At 31.4% G+C, this 20,456-nt stretch overlaps 1 protein-coding gene across 6 annotated transcripts in view; it reads left to right on the forward strand.

Moving 5' to 3' along the window:
- Nucleotides 1-1,168: 1,168 nt before the first annotated feature.
- LOC117573070 (transcription factor SOX-5) overlaps nt 1,169-20,456 on the forward strand; it is a 46,854-nt gene continuing 27,566 nt past the window's right edge. Inside the window, exons 1-5 of one of the 6 annotated variants that reach the window (XM_052006308.1) lie at nt 1,169-2,025; nt 12,947-12,967; nt 13,061-13,302; nt 13,379-13,860; nt 14,692-14,806. In XM_052006308.1, the coding sequence (XP_051862268.1) occupies nt 1,983-2,025; nt 12,947-12,967; nt 13,061-13,302; nt 13,379-13,860; nt 14,692-14,806 (903 nt within the window). In that variant the 5' untranslated portion in view covers nt 1,169-1,982. Of the gene's footprint in view, nt 2,026-4,540; nt 4,720-12,936; nt 13,303-13,378; nt 13,861-14,691; nt 14,807-20,456 lie in introns of those variants that run through there. The other 5 variants (XM_052006307.1, XM_034255938.2, XM_034255939.2 and 2 more) reach the window with 5 other exon arrangements.

The raw sequence follows: 20,456 nt of genomic DNA on the forward strand, positions 1-20,456 counted from the left end.
TTTTAAGTGAAACCACTATTTAGGCTGTTTGGCATATCTATGTATTTTATTTTTAGTGGTGTGCCATAATGATGTTTTCAAAGACACCACTTACACTGGATTTTGGAGACTATAAGAGATAGAAATGTATTTTTTTTCGACAACATTTGTTATCTTTGCAAGCAGATAATGTTTGCAACTAGCAAGTGTAATTTTGAAGCTTGAGCTATACGGATAACGGGTAGCGGGTATTTCGCAGTCAAGCACACACGACTTTAGCTGTAGCTGTAGTTGAATTCAGCCCTTTTATAGTCTTAATACAGTTTTGTTTTATGACATTTTGTTCTTTGGTCGAATTTGGTATTTTCAAGATAATGCGTACTTACTTGCTTAAGTTTGAAATATCACAAAAACGCTAAAATTAAATAAATTTCAAACAATATTTTTTCGATTTGTAAAGAAATCTTAATCAATTTAATCTTACTACTCACATGAATTGAGTATTTGGTAGGTTTACAGAAGCCCATAATGTTAAACATGAATCCATTGGGGCTCGTTATTTAACAAATTAATTTCGACTAATTGCAATTCACTCACAATAGACAGCTATATGATCCTGCTATAACATATATTCTGTAAACATTTTTAAAAAAGGAGCCAAGATTTATTGATTGATATATTTTATATACTTGAATTGCTAAAATATATTAAGAGTTCTAAATGATGAGTTTTGAAAATATATGTAGTTTACGAAAAGTTAACTTTATTCCCTTCTATTCGTAAACTTGGCTGCTTGTATTATCAGAGCAGAATGACAAAAAGAGTGATTATAGGTAAAGCTCTCTATAGGCAAAGCTTTTGTAACTATTCAATCAACGATTGGTCATCTAACTTATGTGCTGTGCTGTCATTGGCAGTCGGTTCATAAACGTTTTATAGGGCACGCTCTTTCTCTCGCTTCGTCTTTCTCTTTGTGTGCCACTCTCTTTAGCAGAAGAGTAAAACTTGTAAAGAGTTGCATTAGTAGGAACGTATAGGTATGAAAATCCGAAACCGAAAAAGCTTCCTCAGTATCTCTTAGATTAGTTTTGGAGTCGAAGAGCTTTCCTTATGCATTCGCTCGCATAATACTGCAGTCCATGTGGACCTGTTCAAGACAATGAAGGTGGAAGTGGAATTGGAATCCAATTGAATTCAGTGACAATTGAGCATTGCCACGCTGTGGTGGTAGTGATGGGGCTAAGTCGTCGGTCATACAATTGTTATAGATATCGTTGTCATCACGTCGTCGTTCTCAATTCGTTCGTTACGAATTCCTTAGCGCGGTCAAAACTAAAAATCTTTATAGTCGTTAACATTTCATGCTATTTAGAGTATTAAAAAATAACGCAAGCATTATTTAAATGAAATTGCAACAAAAAATGTATTTCAAATTAACTTTGTCTGTGGAGGCCAGCTTACATATACATATGTAATGAAATAATTTTCTAAAATATGTATGAAAAAGACAATTGTTCTAGTGGCGAAGGGGGACATTGTGAGTGATAAGAAGAGAGGAAGCATCTACGACCGTGGCGAAGATAAGACGACCAAGCGATTCGGAGCGAGATGAAGAAGCATCCTTCATTGTATTCTGTTTTTTATACATATTCTTCCAGTCCTCAAAACTAATTCCGAACAAACAATGAGAGGTTAAACACTTATTATCACAGCAAACTGAAATGCTTTCTGGCAGTGCTGGCAGTGCTATCGGCAGAGGCGGAGATAATCAAAATATTCGAAGATCGCAAGATAGAAAAATGATTATATTCAAGTACATTATATTATGTACATATCTTTCAACACATTTCATACTTGCGTAAAGGTGAGATGTAAACGTAAACAAATTAATCTTTCATAAAGTGCCATATTCAAATTAAGAAAAAAAGTATAAAAGTAAATAACTACATAGAAATAAAAGAAAATTACGGAATCTAGTCAAAAAATTACATGCACATATACATATGTACATACATTCATATGTAATGCTCTCACCCGTTAAAAAAGGTAAGTCAAATCTTTAATCTGAAAATCTACCTTTTTGGTAGAGCAATCTCCCAATTATTGTTGAATTAAATATAGATAATGGCTAAGCAGAAAATTGTTAATTGTAGGACCTGTTCACAAAAATATGAAATATTTTTACAGTTGCCAAGGTTCTTTTCGCTCGCATTAGCATCGAGTTCTCAAAGAACGTGCTGCGCACAGGTATTCAATGCGACAGGTGCACATGCCATGCCACGCACACAGATCTTTTCACTGCCTCAAGCTCACAGGTTCAGGTCCAGCTTCTAACGACGGCATGAGCATTGGTTGCGACTTTAGCTTAGTGGTGTGATGCAGACTGCTCTCATGCGAAGGCGAGAGGGTGAAGAGACTGGTTTTTCTGCAATCCCGATCGTGGCTCGTCGGGTTGATGTTTTCCGACAACTTTCCTGATATGTATATGTATAGGTATATGTATATGTATATGTATATGTATATGTATATGTATATGTATATGTATATGTATATGTATATGTATATGTATATGTATATGTATATGTATATGTATATGTATATGTATATGTATATGTATATGTATATGTATATGTATATGTATATGTATATGTATATGTATATGTATATGTATATGTATATGTATATGTATATGTATATGTATATGTATATGTATATGTATATGTATATGTATATGTATATGTATATGTATATGTATATGTATATGTATATGTATATGTATATGTATATGTATATGTATATGTATATGTATATGTATATGTATATGTATATGTATATGTATATGTATATGTATATGTATATGTATATGTATATGTATATGTATGTATATGTATATGTATATGTATATGTATATGTATATGTATATGTATATGTATATGTATATGTATATGTATATGTATATGTATATGTATATGTATATGTATATGTATATGTATATGTATATGTATATGTATATGTATATGTATATGTATATGTATATGTATATGTATATGTATATGTATATGTATATGTATATGTATATGTATATGTATATGTATATGTATATGTATATGTATATGTATATGTATATGTATATGTATATGTATATGTATATGTATATGTATATGTATATGTATATGTATATGTATATGTATATGTATATGTATATGTATATGTATATGTATATGTATATGTATATGTATATATGTATATGTATATGTATATGTATATGTATATGTATATGTATATGTATATGTATATGTATATGTATATGTATATGTATATGTATATGTATATGTATATGTATATGTATATGTATATGTATATGTATATGTATATGTATATGTATATGTATATGTATATGTATATGTATATGTATATGTATATGTATATGTATATGTATATGTATATGTATATGTATATGTATATGTATATGTATATGTATATGTATATGTATATGTATATGTATATGTATATGTATATGTATGATATGTATATGTATATGTATATGTATATGTATATATATGTATATGTATATGTATATGTATATGTATATGTATATGTATATGTATATGTATATGTATATGTATATGTATATGTATATGTATATGTATATGTATATGTATATGTATATGTATATGTATATGTATATGTATATGTATATGTATATGTATATGTATATGTATATGTATATGTATATGTATATGTATATGTATATGTATATGTATATGTATATGTATATGTATATGTATGTGTATGTGTATATGTATATGTATATGTATATGTATATGTATATGTATGTGTATATGTATATGTATATGTATATGTATATGTATATGTATATGTATATGTATTAGACAGATCAAACTGGTGCTTGATTCTTCTAATTACAATGACAGCCACAGGTTGGACTTTATATCAAACTGACAATCAATTTACAAAACAATGTGGCTTACTCCAAAGTAGGTATGGGAAGGATAGATAATATGAAGACAATGTATCAGGAAAGTTATGCGAATCTTATTAAGGATTAAATGTGCATGTCAATCAGAGGAGACTGATGCGACCATCATATTCTAGCCGTCCACATTAAGTTCTAGATATCAGCGACTATAATATATTTTGTGGACTTTATGTATTTGTTTTTGTAGATCATACGCCTCGCCGAGACAAAAAAAATTTACCCAAAATTTTCAATCTCCAAGATAAAAGTTTATAAATAAGCAACCAAATTGTGGCTTTTAACATTTCCAAAAATTTACTGGAAGTTAATATATAATCACAAGTCAAAACTACCATACATTTCAAAACTGGGTCCAAAAGCATGTCTAAAAGTTTACCAAAGTAATTTTATGTATGTGTAGTGCACAAAATATAGAACAATTTAGTTCAAGAATATTAAAATCATAAAGTTATTATTCTTTGTCATAGTCATGTTTTAGAATAGTAGATCATATAAATAATTAAAAACTTGATAATGTCTAAATAATATTAAATACTACATAAATATATATTATTCCCATAGATTATGGGCGACTCAAAATACGATCGTGATTGACTACTTGTCTCTTATGTACTTACGTAATCAAGAAAGTCATAAACATCCAGTATGCGTTTACTTGAAAGCGTTTGAAAAAGTATCGGGCTGGTCCTAGGTGTCGGGTCTTTGGGCTGTGCAAGTGGCTTAGACTGGGTCTTAATTTGGTAAGCGTAACGCATAATGTATAAGCAATGTGTATACATAACATATGTGTGTGTGAATACTTTAACTTGAATATTGCGTGCAGTCGAGTTCGCAGTCTATTGAGAAAATGCTTCCAAAACGTGTTTTAGAGTAGATAGATAAAGCCGAATCTGAAACGTGGCGCCGACACTTCAGTTTCTGGTCCAGAGACAAGGACTGAAACTGCGACTACAACTGCGACAGCGGCAGTGAATGGAGATAGGTTTGGAAGCGGGAGACGAATGACGCCGGAATGCGAATGCGAAACACGGAAAACTAGTTGTGTCGATGTTGATTTTGCTATCGCTGACTTTTGTTGTATTCCTTGTGGTGGTTGTTGCTATCCTCACAAAAATAAACATACTCAAAAATAACAACAGGTGAATGCGAATGCGAATACAAGAAATCGAAGCTATCCAATACAACATTGTTGTTTCCTGTTTATTTGCAGAAGCTGAGACTCAATAACTTTTGCTGCCATCAGTTGAAGTTAAGAACTAAAGGGGCAGAGGGTACTTATCACTTTATGCTAGCAAGACATAGGCAATAAGACGATCGGTTCAATCTTAGTCTGTGTGTCTGTAAATTTTCTTTGCCTCTATTTGAATCTACTACGCAGCACTGCTCCCGCTAAGTATTCTAGTTTGCAGCCATGCCCGTCTATAAAGTTGCAGACAATGTTTATTTAAGATTTTAGATATCTACTTTAGCAAGATATTATTTATTGTATTCGATTTGGTTTTTATTCCCGTTAAAAGGGAAGGGTATTATAACTTTGTAGCTCCAAGAAATGTACGTAACAGGCAAAACGAGTCATCTCCGAACCCATGAAATATTTATATTCTTAATCAGCGCTAACAACTGAGAAGATATAGCAATATCGGTCTGTCTTTCTGTCCGTCCGTCCATATGAAACACTGGATCTTAGAGTCAATAAGAGACATGCTTGCACGCAGATCAAGTTTATTTCAAATTGTGGGACTTCCACTTCCGCCACGCAAATTATTAAATTAATTTTAACTAATAATTTTAAAGCTAGAGCCACGATTGGTACATATTTTTAATAATGACAATAGTATTTAAGATTACTGGGAATTTGAATGCGATCAGATAACAACTATAGAAGTTATTCAATAAATTCTTTTGTATGGACAAAAACGTATACTTATTATGGGGCGTTTAAGACCCATTTGAGCAATTCTACTTAAAGAGATAAATAAGACCCAGTTTCCAAAATTACATGTATACCTATTTTAAACCACTGTCTAATATTATTATAAGAACGCTCTAGAACTGTTTTCGTCGTTTAGGTAGAAAAAAAAAAACACCCCACCATAGAATGCAATCCAGATTTCGATCCATCTGTCTGTCATGGCATAAGAGATTATTAAGTGTTAACATGAAAATCAAAAAGAACAATAGATCCGTTGTTTAATTTGGCTTTGCAACTTGATATTATGATTGTTATAGGATTGACCAAATGACTGCTACGTTAACAAATAAAGTGTTTGTTTACTTAATTGCATACACACTTGCATGCGTATAACATTTTTTTGACAGTCGAAAAAATAAGAAGGGCAGTGACAGTAAAACCACTGTAATTTACAAGATACTTCTGCTATTGAGTCAAAATCTAATTTTTGGGTTTTCAATTCTTAAGATTTATATTTTACTTAAATTATGTCTTGAACATGACCGAGAAACAAGTATATGCACTTGGATATGTACATATATGTATTATACATTGTTGAAGTGTTTGCAGAACTTGAACCTTCTCAATTGTTTAAAGTTCGAAGTCTTTGACGAACCTATCAAACAAACAAATACAATAACACATGTAGCAATTGACAAACATGCAAAACATAATTGCAATTTTTTAATTAAATTATTTATACAAATCACAGAACATTTGGTATAATTGTAATCCTAAATTAAGATAATGTCTTATTATTTAAAACAGATCCCGTTGTGTCACACTGTAGCTTTCTTAACCAATTTGATGCACAAATTTAACACTTTCTTACACAATATAAATTAAATTTAATGTCATATTTATATAAATGCAATACAAACAAAGAATCCGAAACAGCTTGGTTTGATCTGTTTTCGTTGGGAGCTTCGTGGTGTGGTGAACAGATGTGATTCAGATGTTATCTCATTGTCAATATGCTCAAATGTGTACTCTTTTTTCTTTTGATACTTCGATATTGTAACCCTTGCAAAACATTTTTCTGCGAATAAAGGTACACAAATTTATATACATTATATGATTTATTATATTAATTATATATATAAATGTATACATGTATATTTAAGCAAGTATACATTTATATGTATGTTCTTCATGCATACATTTATTTGTATGTTGTTCATGTAAATGTATACTTGTTTCAAGTATGGTATATTTATTAGTTAAATAAATATTCTACAATGACCGTGTTATTATAACTCTCGCATTCCATAATTCATATTGTAGTCTGCAGCTGTAACTGTAGGACGTTTAATTATAATGTAAATTTCTGTTTTTATGCTCTGGGGAGTTCACTCTTAAGTTGAAACCAAAAGAATTCTACGGAACTTCTGAATAGTCAAGTTTAAGCGCAATGTTAAATAAAAATAAAATTGACCGGCAATATAAAAAAGTGTCATCCGATTTTTTTTGCGCATCAATGCGACGCACTGGGAACATAATTTAATGTGGTGGAGTAGTGGTCGAGGTCGTGTTTTGAGTTAGGGTTAGAATGAGTGTTACAGTCTACTGGCTTTCAACACATAATTTTAGAAGAATATAATATTCATTTATTACTCAAGTGGCCACATTTCAAGTAATTCAAGACAACAACTTGCAGATGTGCCCGTTTAACGTTCCTTGCAGCTGTTTGTTTTTTTTAAATCGATTTTAAGTTTTGTTAAAATATTTAAATAGAATTAACGTTAAAATACAAATTGATAATTAATAATTATAATGTGACTATACTTTTTTCGACAGTCTTGAAGTTATTGAAGAAATAATTTTATAATACCCTTCTACCCTTTGGGTAGCGGGTATAATAATTTTATATTGAAAAAAACGGTGACTGCAGTTAGATCTTAGTTGATTGCATTGACAATTTGGCATATACATATGTACGCTATGGTGTGTTTAAATGTAATAGCATATTATATACCAAATATATCATCTTTATGTTTTAGTAGCTTTTGGTATATTCATTTGATTTAATAATTTTTTTTAATTCAAACGATTGGGGCGTGGCCAAATTCTAAAACAAAATCTTTAATTACTAACAAAACGAAATGATTATAAAGCTTTATGGAAATAGTTTCAACGCTTTTAGCTTTCCAACAGAAGGTGATAATCTACATTTATCATTATACCTTGGCTCTAGTTCATTTCTGTTATTGTGTGATAAGTTCGGGAATACAACGTTGTAAACACATTGGCAACCATTGTGTTGACCTAAAGCAGATTAGGATTAGCCGAACCATTCGCAGATATTATTAAACATACTTATAGTATGACAAAAAATCAATATCCGACTATCGGTCACACCATCTTTATGATATTAATATTAACATTACTTCGTAGAAAGGTCTTTTATCTAGCAATAAGCCGACATAAGCCTCAAACTACCAGTCTAGAAGATTTTCCAATGGTCTGCAAATTCAATGGGGTGCGACAAGTGTAATAATCGCCTCAACAAATGATGCTTCCGATTTCACATTACCAGTCTGTTAGTTATTTGAGAACCAAAAACAAGTAAGAAAGCTATAGTCGAGTATGCTCGACTGTGAGATACCCGCTACCCATTTTGAACAAATGCTAGTCAGCGCGGTAATAATTTTAAAATTTAAATAATTAGTATACCACAAAACAGGTAACAAAGCTAGAGTCGAGTGTGCTCGAATAAAAGCATATATCGATATATAATAAAGATTGCAAAATAAGCCAGATTATCAGCCAAAGCAACAAAGACCCCTAGTAAGTAGTCGTTTTTGCATTAAAAAAGCATTTCTTTAATAGTTTCCACAATTTTTATCTGATCGCTTGTTATTCGTTTTTTGTCAATTTGCGGATGAGGAAGTGGGCGTCCAAAAATTTGAAACAAACATGATATGCCTGCAAACATAACATAATTTATTTATAAAAATTATAACATAGCGATTAATGAATAAAGGATCGTAACTTGTAATTTATAAAATTGACAAATGTAGCCATAGTATTTTAAATTTAATTTAATTCAAAATCCATATAAACATTTAAGGCAAAAATAGAAATTTTGAGTACGTGTTAATAAAAGAAGCAATCATTATATCTAAAAAAAACAGCTGATCTCCTTGTTAAATGCACTGCTGTGCTATCATTAAAAAATAAATTTACAGTGCATTTGACGATAAGAAACCAGAAACTAATTTTTTGTTTATTTTCGCTTTTAGTTATACTGTTAAAATTCTTATTTTTTTTAAAGAATACTTTCAAAATATATAAGCTCAGCCTGATATTAAAGAGGATTTGTATTAAGAGCTTTACGTCGCTTTACATTTTGATGTTAATAGCTTTAATGATTATTGTTGTGAATTTGAAAATTAAACATGCAATTCCCTTCCCTTTAAGTAGCCTGTTGGGTACATAGTTTTAAACTAATCTCTTTAAAAGAAAGTTCACTTTTAGCTATTGTAAATGTCTTTTTAGCTCCAGCTGATGGTTCTAAATTGCCAACCCACGAATGGGGACTGCCCTGGCTAGGTTGTAAGTCCATGGTCAGGTAGTTCTTTTTGTTGTTAGTGCCCTTTTGACTAAACAAGTTCGCTGAAAATAAAGCCACACAAAAAGCCGAGCAATATCAAGAGACCATAAATACAAAGGGCTCCTTTGAACTACGATTTGCAAATACCATGCATAGCAAAAGTGACAGCAAAGTGCTATTGGATATTGCCTTATTCTCTGACAAAACCATACATTTGATATGATTGGACTAAATGTGTATATTTCACAACGTACTACATACAACTAACTGTACAACTGTATCTAAATTTATTTACCCAAAAAATAAATAATAAAACATGTATATACAAATAGTTATAAACGTTAGAAGTGAAACTCTAAATACAGTCAAACTATTAAATTAATGTGTTTTTTGTACTTCATTTAATTACGAGAAAACATATGTATAACTATTTTACTAGATACTTATGACATATTTCTTGAACTTGTCAATTAATATGAGTGCTGCGATATATCAACATGGTAAATTGCGAGTGGTCGGTGTTTTCAAATAAATAGTAGAGCCCATTAAATTTATTCTGTTTCCTCCATCCGCTGAGTTTTTCATCCATCCAAATTCATTTTTAATGCCAACACGTGCCAGCAAGGGCTTCTGCTGAGAGCTCGTAAACAATGCTAAGAGTCTATGGCAGTCAAAGGCGATCCGACAATGCATGTGTAGATTTCGGCTTGTGTCCTGTAGCAGTTTATAAGTCGCGACGAAATGGGTGAGGAGTTCAATTGAAAATTCAGTATTGGTGTTTCTTGTTGTTTTCTTTTTTATTTAACATGTAGGTTGTTCTTGCCATTGACCGATGTTGGTTTTATGATGGTAAGAAGGAGAACAATATTTATTTCAGTTACCTTAATACCACTATATACTTACGTCTTATGCCTATACCATCCACATTTGTACATATTCATACATACACAGATACTTGTATGTAGTATTACTCTTAGATTTTCAGTTGGAGGGCAGTAATAAGTAGCAAGGGTTGACAAGGGTGATACTGAGGCGAGCTAGCAATTGTAAAGCAATGCTCAAATACTACAAAGGCTAAAGGGGAGTGAATATTCAGAAAGGTTTGAGGTTTGAAAGTGGTTCAATCGCCTCCTGCCATACTACTAGATTTTTGTTTGTTTCAGTTTTGGCCTCGCTACTGGCGCGTGTCGTTTAGAAGCCTAACCCCACACTACTCCATGGGTTTTCTGTAAGTATTAAAGACAAATTGTATGCACTTGCTTCGACAGCAGATGATAAATGACACAAGAAGCTGCGCATAATGAAAATCAACTCGAAATGAACACCAAAGTGCAAAGTGTGGCCCGCCATGTGTTATTCTGAGTCTTCCACCCAGAATGATATATATATATATAAATATATATATAAAACATATACAATCATGATCCCTCATATTATATTATATATTAGAACAGAATTGGAAACCATTATTAAATATAATCAAGAGTATTCGATAGTAGGTACACTGGGTAGATTTAATGAAATATACATACATACTTCACATCGAATCCGCCTCAAGCTATACACTTCTTATTTAGGATCGCTTTATTATATTATGAAGATAAACACCATATATAGCACGATTCAAATGAAGGTAATTAAGAAGACCAACATTCACTGCCTTATGTAGTAGCCAACATATGAAAAGCACAGTCAAGAGTTCTCAACTTTGAGATAACCGTATGACTGAATTTTACAATGAATGAATCGAAGTTGAAGAACAACCCATTCATTTTCAGGAAGCATTTTGTAAGTGTACGCGCTTATATTCGAATTGTGTTCTGTTATTGTTTGTGTGTTAGCTTGTATCCCGTTTTTATTTTTATATGTGTTGCGAAGCAGCGGAAGTCATCATTATAAATAAATTCTTCAGTTCGGAGCGAAAACAAGTAAAAATTATCTTCAGACAAGTGCTGACAGTAAGAGACTTTTTTAAACTTGTCCTCCTATACATATTTATGTACGTTTATGTATATATGCATATGCGAAGCTAGCTGATTGTGCCGAATGGCAGATTTATGATGGACTGTTTTATTCAACGCCAGAAACATAGTTTACAAATTTATTGCGCAATAAGGCTGGGACTTTTAAAATTCATAAGTAAGCCATTACTTATGGTAGTATGTATGGAAAGTTAGGCGGCTGTAAATACACACAAGATCTTACGAAATTTGATCGAGCTCAAAATTTCAGCTTCCCTCTTTTCGACAACAAGAATTACAACAAGAAAGAAAGTAACAGTCGAGTGTGCTCGACTGTGAGATACCCCCTACCCATTTTTGCATACAAAAGTATTTCTTTAATAACTTCCACAATTTTTATCTGATCGCAATCAAATTTTCAGAAATCATAACTACTATAGTTATTATTGTATACAACAAAATTTGCTCTAGCTCTAAAATTACGCTTGTTATTAGATTTTTTTGATTTTCGGGGGCGGAAGTGGGCGTGGCAAACATTTGAAACAAACTTGATCTGCGTGCAAACATAACAAATGCTGTCGAAAATTAAAGCTCTATCTCTTATTGTCTCTGAGATCTATGTGTTCATACGGACGGACGGACAGACACACAGACGGACATGGCTAGATTGTCTCGGCTATTGATGTTGATCAAGACTATATATACTTTATAGGGTCGGAGATGCCTCCTTCTACCTGTTAGATACATTTCCTGCCGACACAAAGTTATAATACCCTTCTACCCTATGGGTAGCGGGTATAAAAACTCACAACCATAACAATTAAGAAAACAAAGCTCGAGTGTGCTCAACGGTGATATTACCCACTTTCTCTTTTTAATAAGAGCAATTATTCTTCAAATATTCTTTAAATAAACCAAATTAATATACTCAAAAATGTTAAAATATAGCTAGGGCTATATTTGGTTTATCAATATACTATTAGTATTAGTATAGTATAGTATATACTATTACTATTATTATCTGATCGCAACGAAATGTTCAGGAGGAGCTGTCTAGTTCTATCTCTGAAAATCAGTGTTTCATGCGGACAGACAGATAGAACTGGTTGTAAAATCTCTTCTGCCTGTTACAACAATTTACAGAGGACACAAAGCTACCCCATGGGTAGGGGTATAAATATTATTGACGCTCGAAATCACGAAAGCTGAATTATTGTTAGAATTTTACCATTTTGTGGTGGAATAAATGTGAGAAAAATATAAACAATAATTCAATAAATCTAATATAATTGTTGATATAACAAAATAGCAAAAAAAAATTAAAATACTTTTGTATAGACCTATCTCAGATTGTACTACGTAACATGTCGAATATCACCTTGTATTTATATACAATATTTTCTATTATAATATTATCTATAAATAACTTTTTTGTAACAATTTTAATTGTTGTTTTCCATTCTCGTCTCAATAAACTTGATGATGATTCAAGTAATTTCCAGGAACTAAAAACAACCCTTCAGGTAATCTACAATGCTATCGCAATGAAAGTACACCCTCATCTGCTAAGAACTACAAACTTTTTTAAACAACAATTAATAATGATAATGATATAGAGCCATTTTGTTTTACTGTGAGTTCCAACATCAATTGTAACTGCCCTCTCAAAATGGATGAAGTTGAGATTGCAGAACAAGGGGATAAACATAATATTATTGGACTAGACCAGAATTTTGGCAAGGAACTTGCCATACCAACCTGTAAAATAGATAGTGAGCCAGATGACATAAAAATTGAAGCCAATAACGTTAGTCCAATTTCTCTCACATATGAGCCGGATTTTGATGACGATAATCATGTAAGTACTCAACGCCATCATCACTTTTATTTAATAATTATGTTAGTTATAATTATGATGGCCTTCTTTCTTGCAGATAACCTGTTGTAATCGATTGTTGACAACAACATCAGTAAATATAAAAAAAAAAAACAAATCACTTAATGGCAATTTAAAGATAATAAACTTTTATCCAATGGAGCAATCTAATATATTCTTAAATACTGATCCATTATTAACGCCCGCTACAATACAACAAAATGGAATAAGTCAACTGTCACCAAACAACGATAATATCAAGCATTGCACTACATTAATGTTGGACTCAGATTTAGATTCTAAGCAGCAAGACGTTCAATTACCGAAATGTAACTCAATTTACAAAGGGAATCAGCCGACTGATGAGTTGGTACATGATGTGGAGAGACAAATTATGCCGTGCAAAAATGCAACTGCTTTACCGAGTTTGGATAACTTTGTCGATGAAGAAATCATTTTAGAAAACTCTAAAGAAGCATCAACCCATATATCAGAAGCTTTTAGAAATTCACAGAATAGTCCATTGCTGAAGCTGACACGGTAAGTTAAATCTTAAAGCTTGCGAATATATTCAATACATAAAACTAATAGCAATAAAAAAAGAATATCCATCGAAAGAATATCCATCGTTGTATTTAAAATTATTTATGACGTTAGTGACTTTATTCTTCCGTTGAGAAATAATTTCCACTTAAAGCTGAAAATAACCCAGTTAATGTGTCTGTTGATTTGATATAATAATTTCGAACTGGCGGTAGTTGGTCAATTAGATTTGCATTACGTGGTCGTAATTTGTTACCTCTCAAATTTATTCACCACTTCCGTTCGACTATTCAATTATTTATCATCAATCTAAAAGCATATTCCGAAAATTGAGCAAAGGACACTAGTGCTTTGAGAGTAGCTTGCTAAACGTTGAACGGAAGGCCAGCGGACGTGCCGATATCGTAGACCAAAAAATTAAAAAAAAAATAAATAAAAATGTTATATTTTTATATTATATTTGATCCTTTTAAAAAAAATACATTATTTTAAAGGTTAAATCGATAATATTGATCAAGTTTTTTTAGTGTAGCACATTACACACCTTCGATTAAATTTTAAACAAAAATTCATATTGCAAGTAAAATCACTGTGCAAGAATTGTATTTGTACGTACGTTTTCCAAGTTATTGGTATTTTTGGGATGTGTGTGTTTTTAATGAAATTAGGTTTGGCAAATTTAAAAAGTAAACTGTTACTTATGTAAACGAATTGATACACCCAAACACCGAATAGTAAAACCAAGACATAACAAATAAATTAGCTACAATTACCAAATCCCATAGGAAAAGTTGTATTTGCTTGAATCAATTTTTTTTTTTTTTATAGAGAGCAATTTTCATTAACAACTGGAGTACATGTTCATAAATCATATGAGAAGGAGAGTACCGTTACTGAAATAATTCGAAACCTTCAACTAATTCGAAGTCACTTGATAAGCCAGGTAAATAAATAATAATAAATGTAGTACACCACACATGGATTTTTACTAAAAGCAAGTTCCTCAAATCAGAACCTATTATTTTTCTTTTACTCTTCTTAACTTGGTCAGGCACTTCTTTAATGGACCATATATATTAATGTTACATTTTTTTACACTTCAAGCACATTGGAATCGTAATATAAATAATCAAGTAATTATTAGGAAATCAAAAATACATATTTATACCTGCTGCCGGCAGGAAATGTATGTAACAGGTAGAAGGAGGCATCTCCGACCCTATAAAGTATATATATTCTTGATCAGCGTCAACAGCCGAGACGATATAGCCATGTCCGTCTGTCCGTCTGTGTGTCTGTCCGTCCGTCCGTATGAAACACTGGATCTCAGAGACTATAAGAGATAGAGCTATAATTTTTTTTCGACAGCATTTGTTATGTTTGCGCGCAGATCAAGTTTGTTTCAAATTTTTGCCACGCCCACTTCCGCGCCCGCAAATCAAAAAAATCGAATAACAAGCGTAATTTTAAAGCTAGAGTTACGAATTTTGGTATATGCAATAATTACTGTAGTAGTTATGATTCCTGATCAGATAAAAATTGTGGAAGTTGTTAAAGAAATACTTTTGTATGGGCAAAAACGCCTACTTACTAGGGCTCTTAGTTGCTTTGGCCGACAATCTGGTACATTTTACCGTCTATGGTATATTTTGAATGGTGTGCTGTATCGATATACCAAACATACCATTTGGTATATTTTTAGTATTTTTCTTAGTATTTTCGGTATATTTTGAAAATGATACCGCAATATTTTGCCTTTATTACAAATGGGTAGCGGGTATCTCACAGTCGAGCACACTCGACTGTAACTTTCTTACTTGTTTTGATTTGTAGCTAGGCCTGCTTAGTATTTTAACTGTAGAAGATATTTGAGTTGCCCTCTGCCAATAGGGAGGAAGGATATTCAACTTTGTGTCGTCAGAAATATTTCCAGCAGGCAGAAGGTGCCTTCTCCTTATTTTAAAATTATATGAATTCTTAATCAGCGTCAAAATCCGAAATCCATATCCGTTTGTCTCTCTGTCATTATATATACCAAAATTCGCAACTCTAGCTTTAAAATTACGCTTGTTATTCGATTTTTTTGATTTGCGGGGGCGGAAGTGAGCGTGGCAAACATTTGAAACAAACTTGATCTGCGTGCAAACATAACAAATGCTGTCGAAAAAAAATTATAGCTCTATCGCTCGTAGTCTCTGAGATCTAGGTGTTCATACGGACAGACGGACATGGCTAGATCGTCTCGGCTGTTGATGCTGATCAAGAATATATATACTTTATAGGGATGCCTCCTTCTACCTGTTACATACATTTCCTGTCGGCACAAAGTTATAATACCCTTCTACCCTATGGGTAGCGGGTATAATTAAATGCAAATGCAGCGGCATTATTCTTAAAATTTACCGAAAATATACTACAAAATACTACAAATATACTGAATGGTATATTTGGTATATTGATATAGTGTCGCATCCAAAATATGTCATGAAATGAAAAATATGCCAGACAGTCAGCCAAAGGAACTAACCCCTCTAATATGTGGGCGAATTTTCCCATACAAAAGTATTGCTTTTATAATTTTGACATTTGTCTAATCGCAACCAAATTTTCGGGAATCACAAATAGTGTAGCTATTATTGAATGTACCAAATGAATGTACCATGACTGTTTTTGCTTGGTACATACATTTCCTGCAGGCACTATGTTGTAATTCCCTTCTACCCTATGGGTATAAAAAGAAGGGCATTACCTAATACTGAAAATTTGTATATTCGTGTATATTAAATTTGTTGACGAATAATTGACTCATTCTAATTGTTTTCAAGGTTCTCGTTCTAAATTGGTCAATTCAATCAACTGACCAATTGAATACTATTTTAACAAATAGTTTGCTAAAGTAAGGTTAGGCTTTTTAGAAAAATAAGACTTTTCTCTAACAGAAAATTAAGTCTCTTATTCAATAAATAAATAATATATTCGATACATATAGTTTTGTTGTTGACTAAAATGCTAGTATCACACAATTTCGGCACCCAAGGATCCACTGGGATGAACGGGTGGAAGATAAAAAAAATGTTGAATGCGTCCTGGATGAAGACTGACAAGTCAGTTGGAAATTTTAAATTAGTTTCTTGAACAGCTTTAAAAGAATTTTGAGTTAACGATTATTTAGACTGAAATCTGAAAAAATTGTGATACTACTGTGTAATACTTCAATACAATACTTCATTGTATTGTGAGTTATACTTCATTGTATCAGTAGTATTGGTATAATATGCAAAGTAGATGTAAAAATTGTGGAATAAAGTGCAAACACGTCAAAATCTTACCTATATTCAGTTATTTCTAAGAATTACACTTAATATTATGTTCCTATTAGGTATCAGTGGTACGTAGTACATAGATTGTTACTTGTCTTGTACTGCTAAAGTTTTGGACGGCATAAATAAAATCCCACAAAGTTTACATGTATTTTTATGAATGGCTTTTTCAAGTTTTTATTCTATGCGAATACTATACATTCATACATTCTTTTTTTCCTATTCATTACATTTGTTTTGCATTTCTTTTGCTTTGTGTCAACACAAAGTTGTATTATTCCACCTTTCTTTTATTTCGCAGCTTTCAGCTTTTCTTCTATTCTGAATTGGTGCAAGTGTATGTGTGGACTCTTAGTAAGCATTCCATTCTACTCTGTTCTATTCTTCTAAATAAATTCCCTTTCAGAATTCGTTTTTGTCCCATACTTAAATTTCTTTTGAATCGCTTTTGTACTATGTTCGGTATGGACGCTCTAAACAATAAGCTTTGTATTCTTGTTTCATACAGCCTTTCGTCTCATTCTCTCCTTATATATCACAACTCCTCGTTTCCATAACATTAAAGCCTGTGGTAGTAGACTGTGGTCTTTATTTTCAATCGTATTATTTACCAATGTACTATATAGACCTACGAAATTAAAAATAGTCCTTAGCATAACATTCCATCTAAACTTTTTTTACATTAAGAAATAATTAAATTAAAAAATTAAACGCAAAACAATTCAGTATTTATTAAAATATACCAAATGTATAAACCAAAGGCTATATTGGGTATATTGGAATAGTACTAAATTCAAAATATACCATAAATTGAAAAATAAACCAGATTGTCAGTAGGCGTTTTTCCCTTACAAAAGTATTTCTTAAATAACTTCTCAATATTTATCTGACCGTAACCAAATTTTTAGGAATCGTAAGGACTAGCTATTTTATATTCTTCAGTCTATTGTATGTATGTATGTAAAATCGTGACTCTAGCTTCAAAATGACGGCATAGCAAGTACTATCGAAAAAATTATAGCTCTATCCTTTATAGTCTCTGAGATCTAGGTGTTCATACAGATGGACGATCAGATGGCTAATGCTATATCGTCTCGGCTGTTGACGCTCATCAAGAATATATTTACTTTGTTAGGTCGGTCATGCCTCCTTCTGTATGTTACGTACATTTTCTGGGGGCACAAAGTTTTAATATCTTTCTATGAGTAACAGGTGTAAAAATTAGTTTTTGGAATATTTATTACAAGGTAGAAATAGAAATGTATGTTGTATTAGATTTCTGAGGTGTAACTTTTTAAATACATATTAAAATTTTAAATAATCATATTTTAAATGAATAAGGTAAAAATTTGATATCGATGTAATTTATGTATAACGTTACAGCTCTCTTGTTGTCATTAAACTTCTGGAATTCAATGAAAAAATATTTAAATATGGCAATTAGACTATCGTCTCAGCTTTTGGATTTGGAGAAAAATATATATGTATGTACATATACGTAATATAGGTTTCGCTTTATAATACTCATGAAAATTGGACAAAATAAATTAACAATATCGCACTTTAAAATAGTTGTTGATATATTCTTCAAAAGCTTAATATCTGAAAGACTAAAAGATATTTAATGGTTCCTAAGATCTAAGATGTTCGTACATACGGGTGGACCAGCCAGACGGACATTGCTTAATCGAATTGAGTATAACTCCGAATATATGTACATATGTATATACATTTAATGGCGTCGAAGACGTGCCATTCCTATAAATGTTGCTTGAAACATATGTATATATTATATTATTCACTGGCGCTTTACTTTCAAGTGAATCATTGCTAGCTGAACTTCAAAAAGACATTTTTTTCTAAACTTAAAATAACATTTTCTCGTTTAAGGTAAGCATAAATATATTTATGGTACAATAGAACCCTACAAAAATGCAGCCTATTGAAAGAATAACAAAGGACTAAAACATGGGTGAATTGTTGAATGGTTGGATAATGACAACGCAAATTGCATACGGTTGCTTAAGGTAATCGGCTTGAAATCTGTCTAATGTGATGCTTATCTAATAGATTTACTTAAAAGAAATGCCTGGCCGAAGCTGATTAATGAAGGGCCAAAAATTGTCTAATGAAAGTTCTAAATCTGCATTACACCCCAGTTACCAGTTACATATTTCCTACCCTAGGGGTTGTTCCAATAAGTGTACAAAGTGCGAGTTACCGCGATTACGCCGCGTTTGATAAGTTTGGTTTTGATGTAATCAGAAGTTCATAGTTCAAAGGCCATTGATTAATAATACATTAAAATAAAATATGCTTGTATAAAGGTTCAACTTTCAAAATCTAGACATCGCAATATTTCAAATTTAATTGCATAAGTTTTTAATTTTCACTTCAAAATGTAGTTATGGAACTTATAAATTCATCACTCTTGGTTCCATTGAGGCTACCATAGGAATTAGAATTGCAAATACATTTGAATTTTTAGTTAACTTAACTTCAGCTAGAAACATATTAATTATATGTTTGGAGTAATTTCAATTATTATTATATTTTAATAAATACTATTTTTCCATTCCATAGTAAAGCAGTAAGAGAGCTTAATGTTCTTCAAATAAATCAAATTGAAAAAAATCAATTAAAAATTTGAAAAAAAAAATTCAAAATGTGTAAAATTATTTCTTAAACAACTTTTACAAAATTGTATCTGATCGTGGGTATTGTATGTATCAAAAATTAAACAACGGTTGCTATTTGGTTTTTTCTATTTGCAAGACATTTGATTGTTTACTATTTTTAATAGAATTGCCAAGTATATGCATATGTGGAAATATTAAAATTTCAGAAAAACTGAACAAATCCAACGGGGTTTTTGGCTGTTTCTTATCTATATGTTCCATTTTACAAAAATAATGTGCCGGGGATCAACTAACAAAAAGGAATAAGCTAAAAATCCGTTATTTTGTTTTTTTGTGTGTCGCACTGCTATTTCAAAGTTCACAGCTGTATGTAGTAGTTAATAATGAATGGTGAAATGTTTGACAGGAGTTCCTCAATATCTATCTCGTTTTTAAATAAAACAAGTTAGAAAGCTAAAGTCGAAAAAAATAATAATAAATATAACAAACATTGTAAAACTACACCAAAGACTATTTTAGGTATATTTAAACGCCTACTTACTTGCTTTGACCAACTATCTTGTATATGGTATTTTTTAATGTGTCACTATGTCGATATATCAAATATGCAATTTAGTATATTTTTAGTATTTTT

Source organism: Drosophila albomicans, chromosome 4 (genome assembly GCF_009650485.2).
Source record: "Drosophila albomicans strain 15112-1751.03 chromosome 4, ASM965048v2, whole genome shotgun sequence".
Taxonomy (NCBI): Eukaryota; Metazoa; Arthropoda; class Insecta; order Diptera; family Drosophilidae; genus Drosophila; species Drosophila albomicans.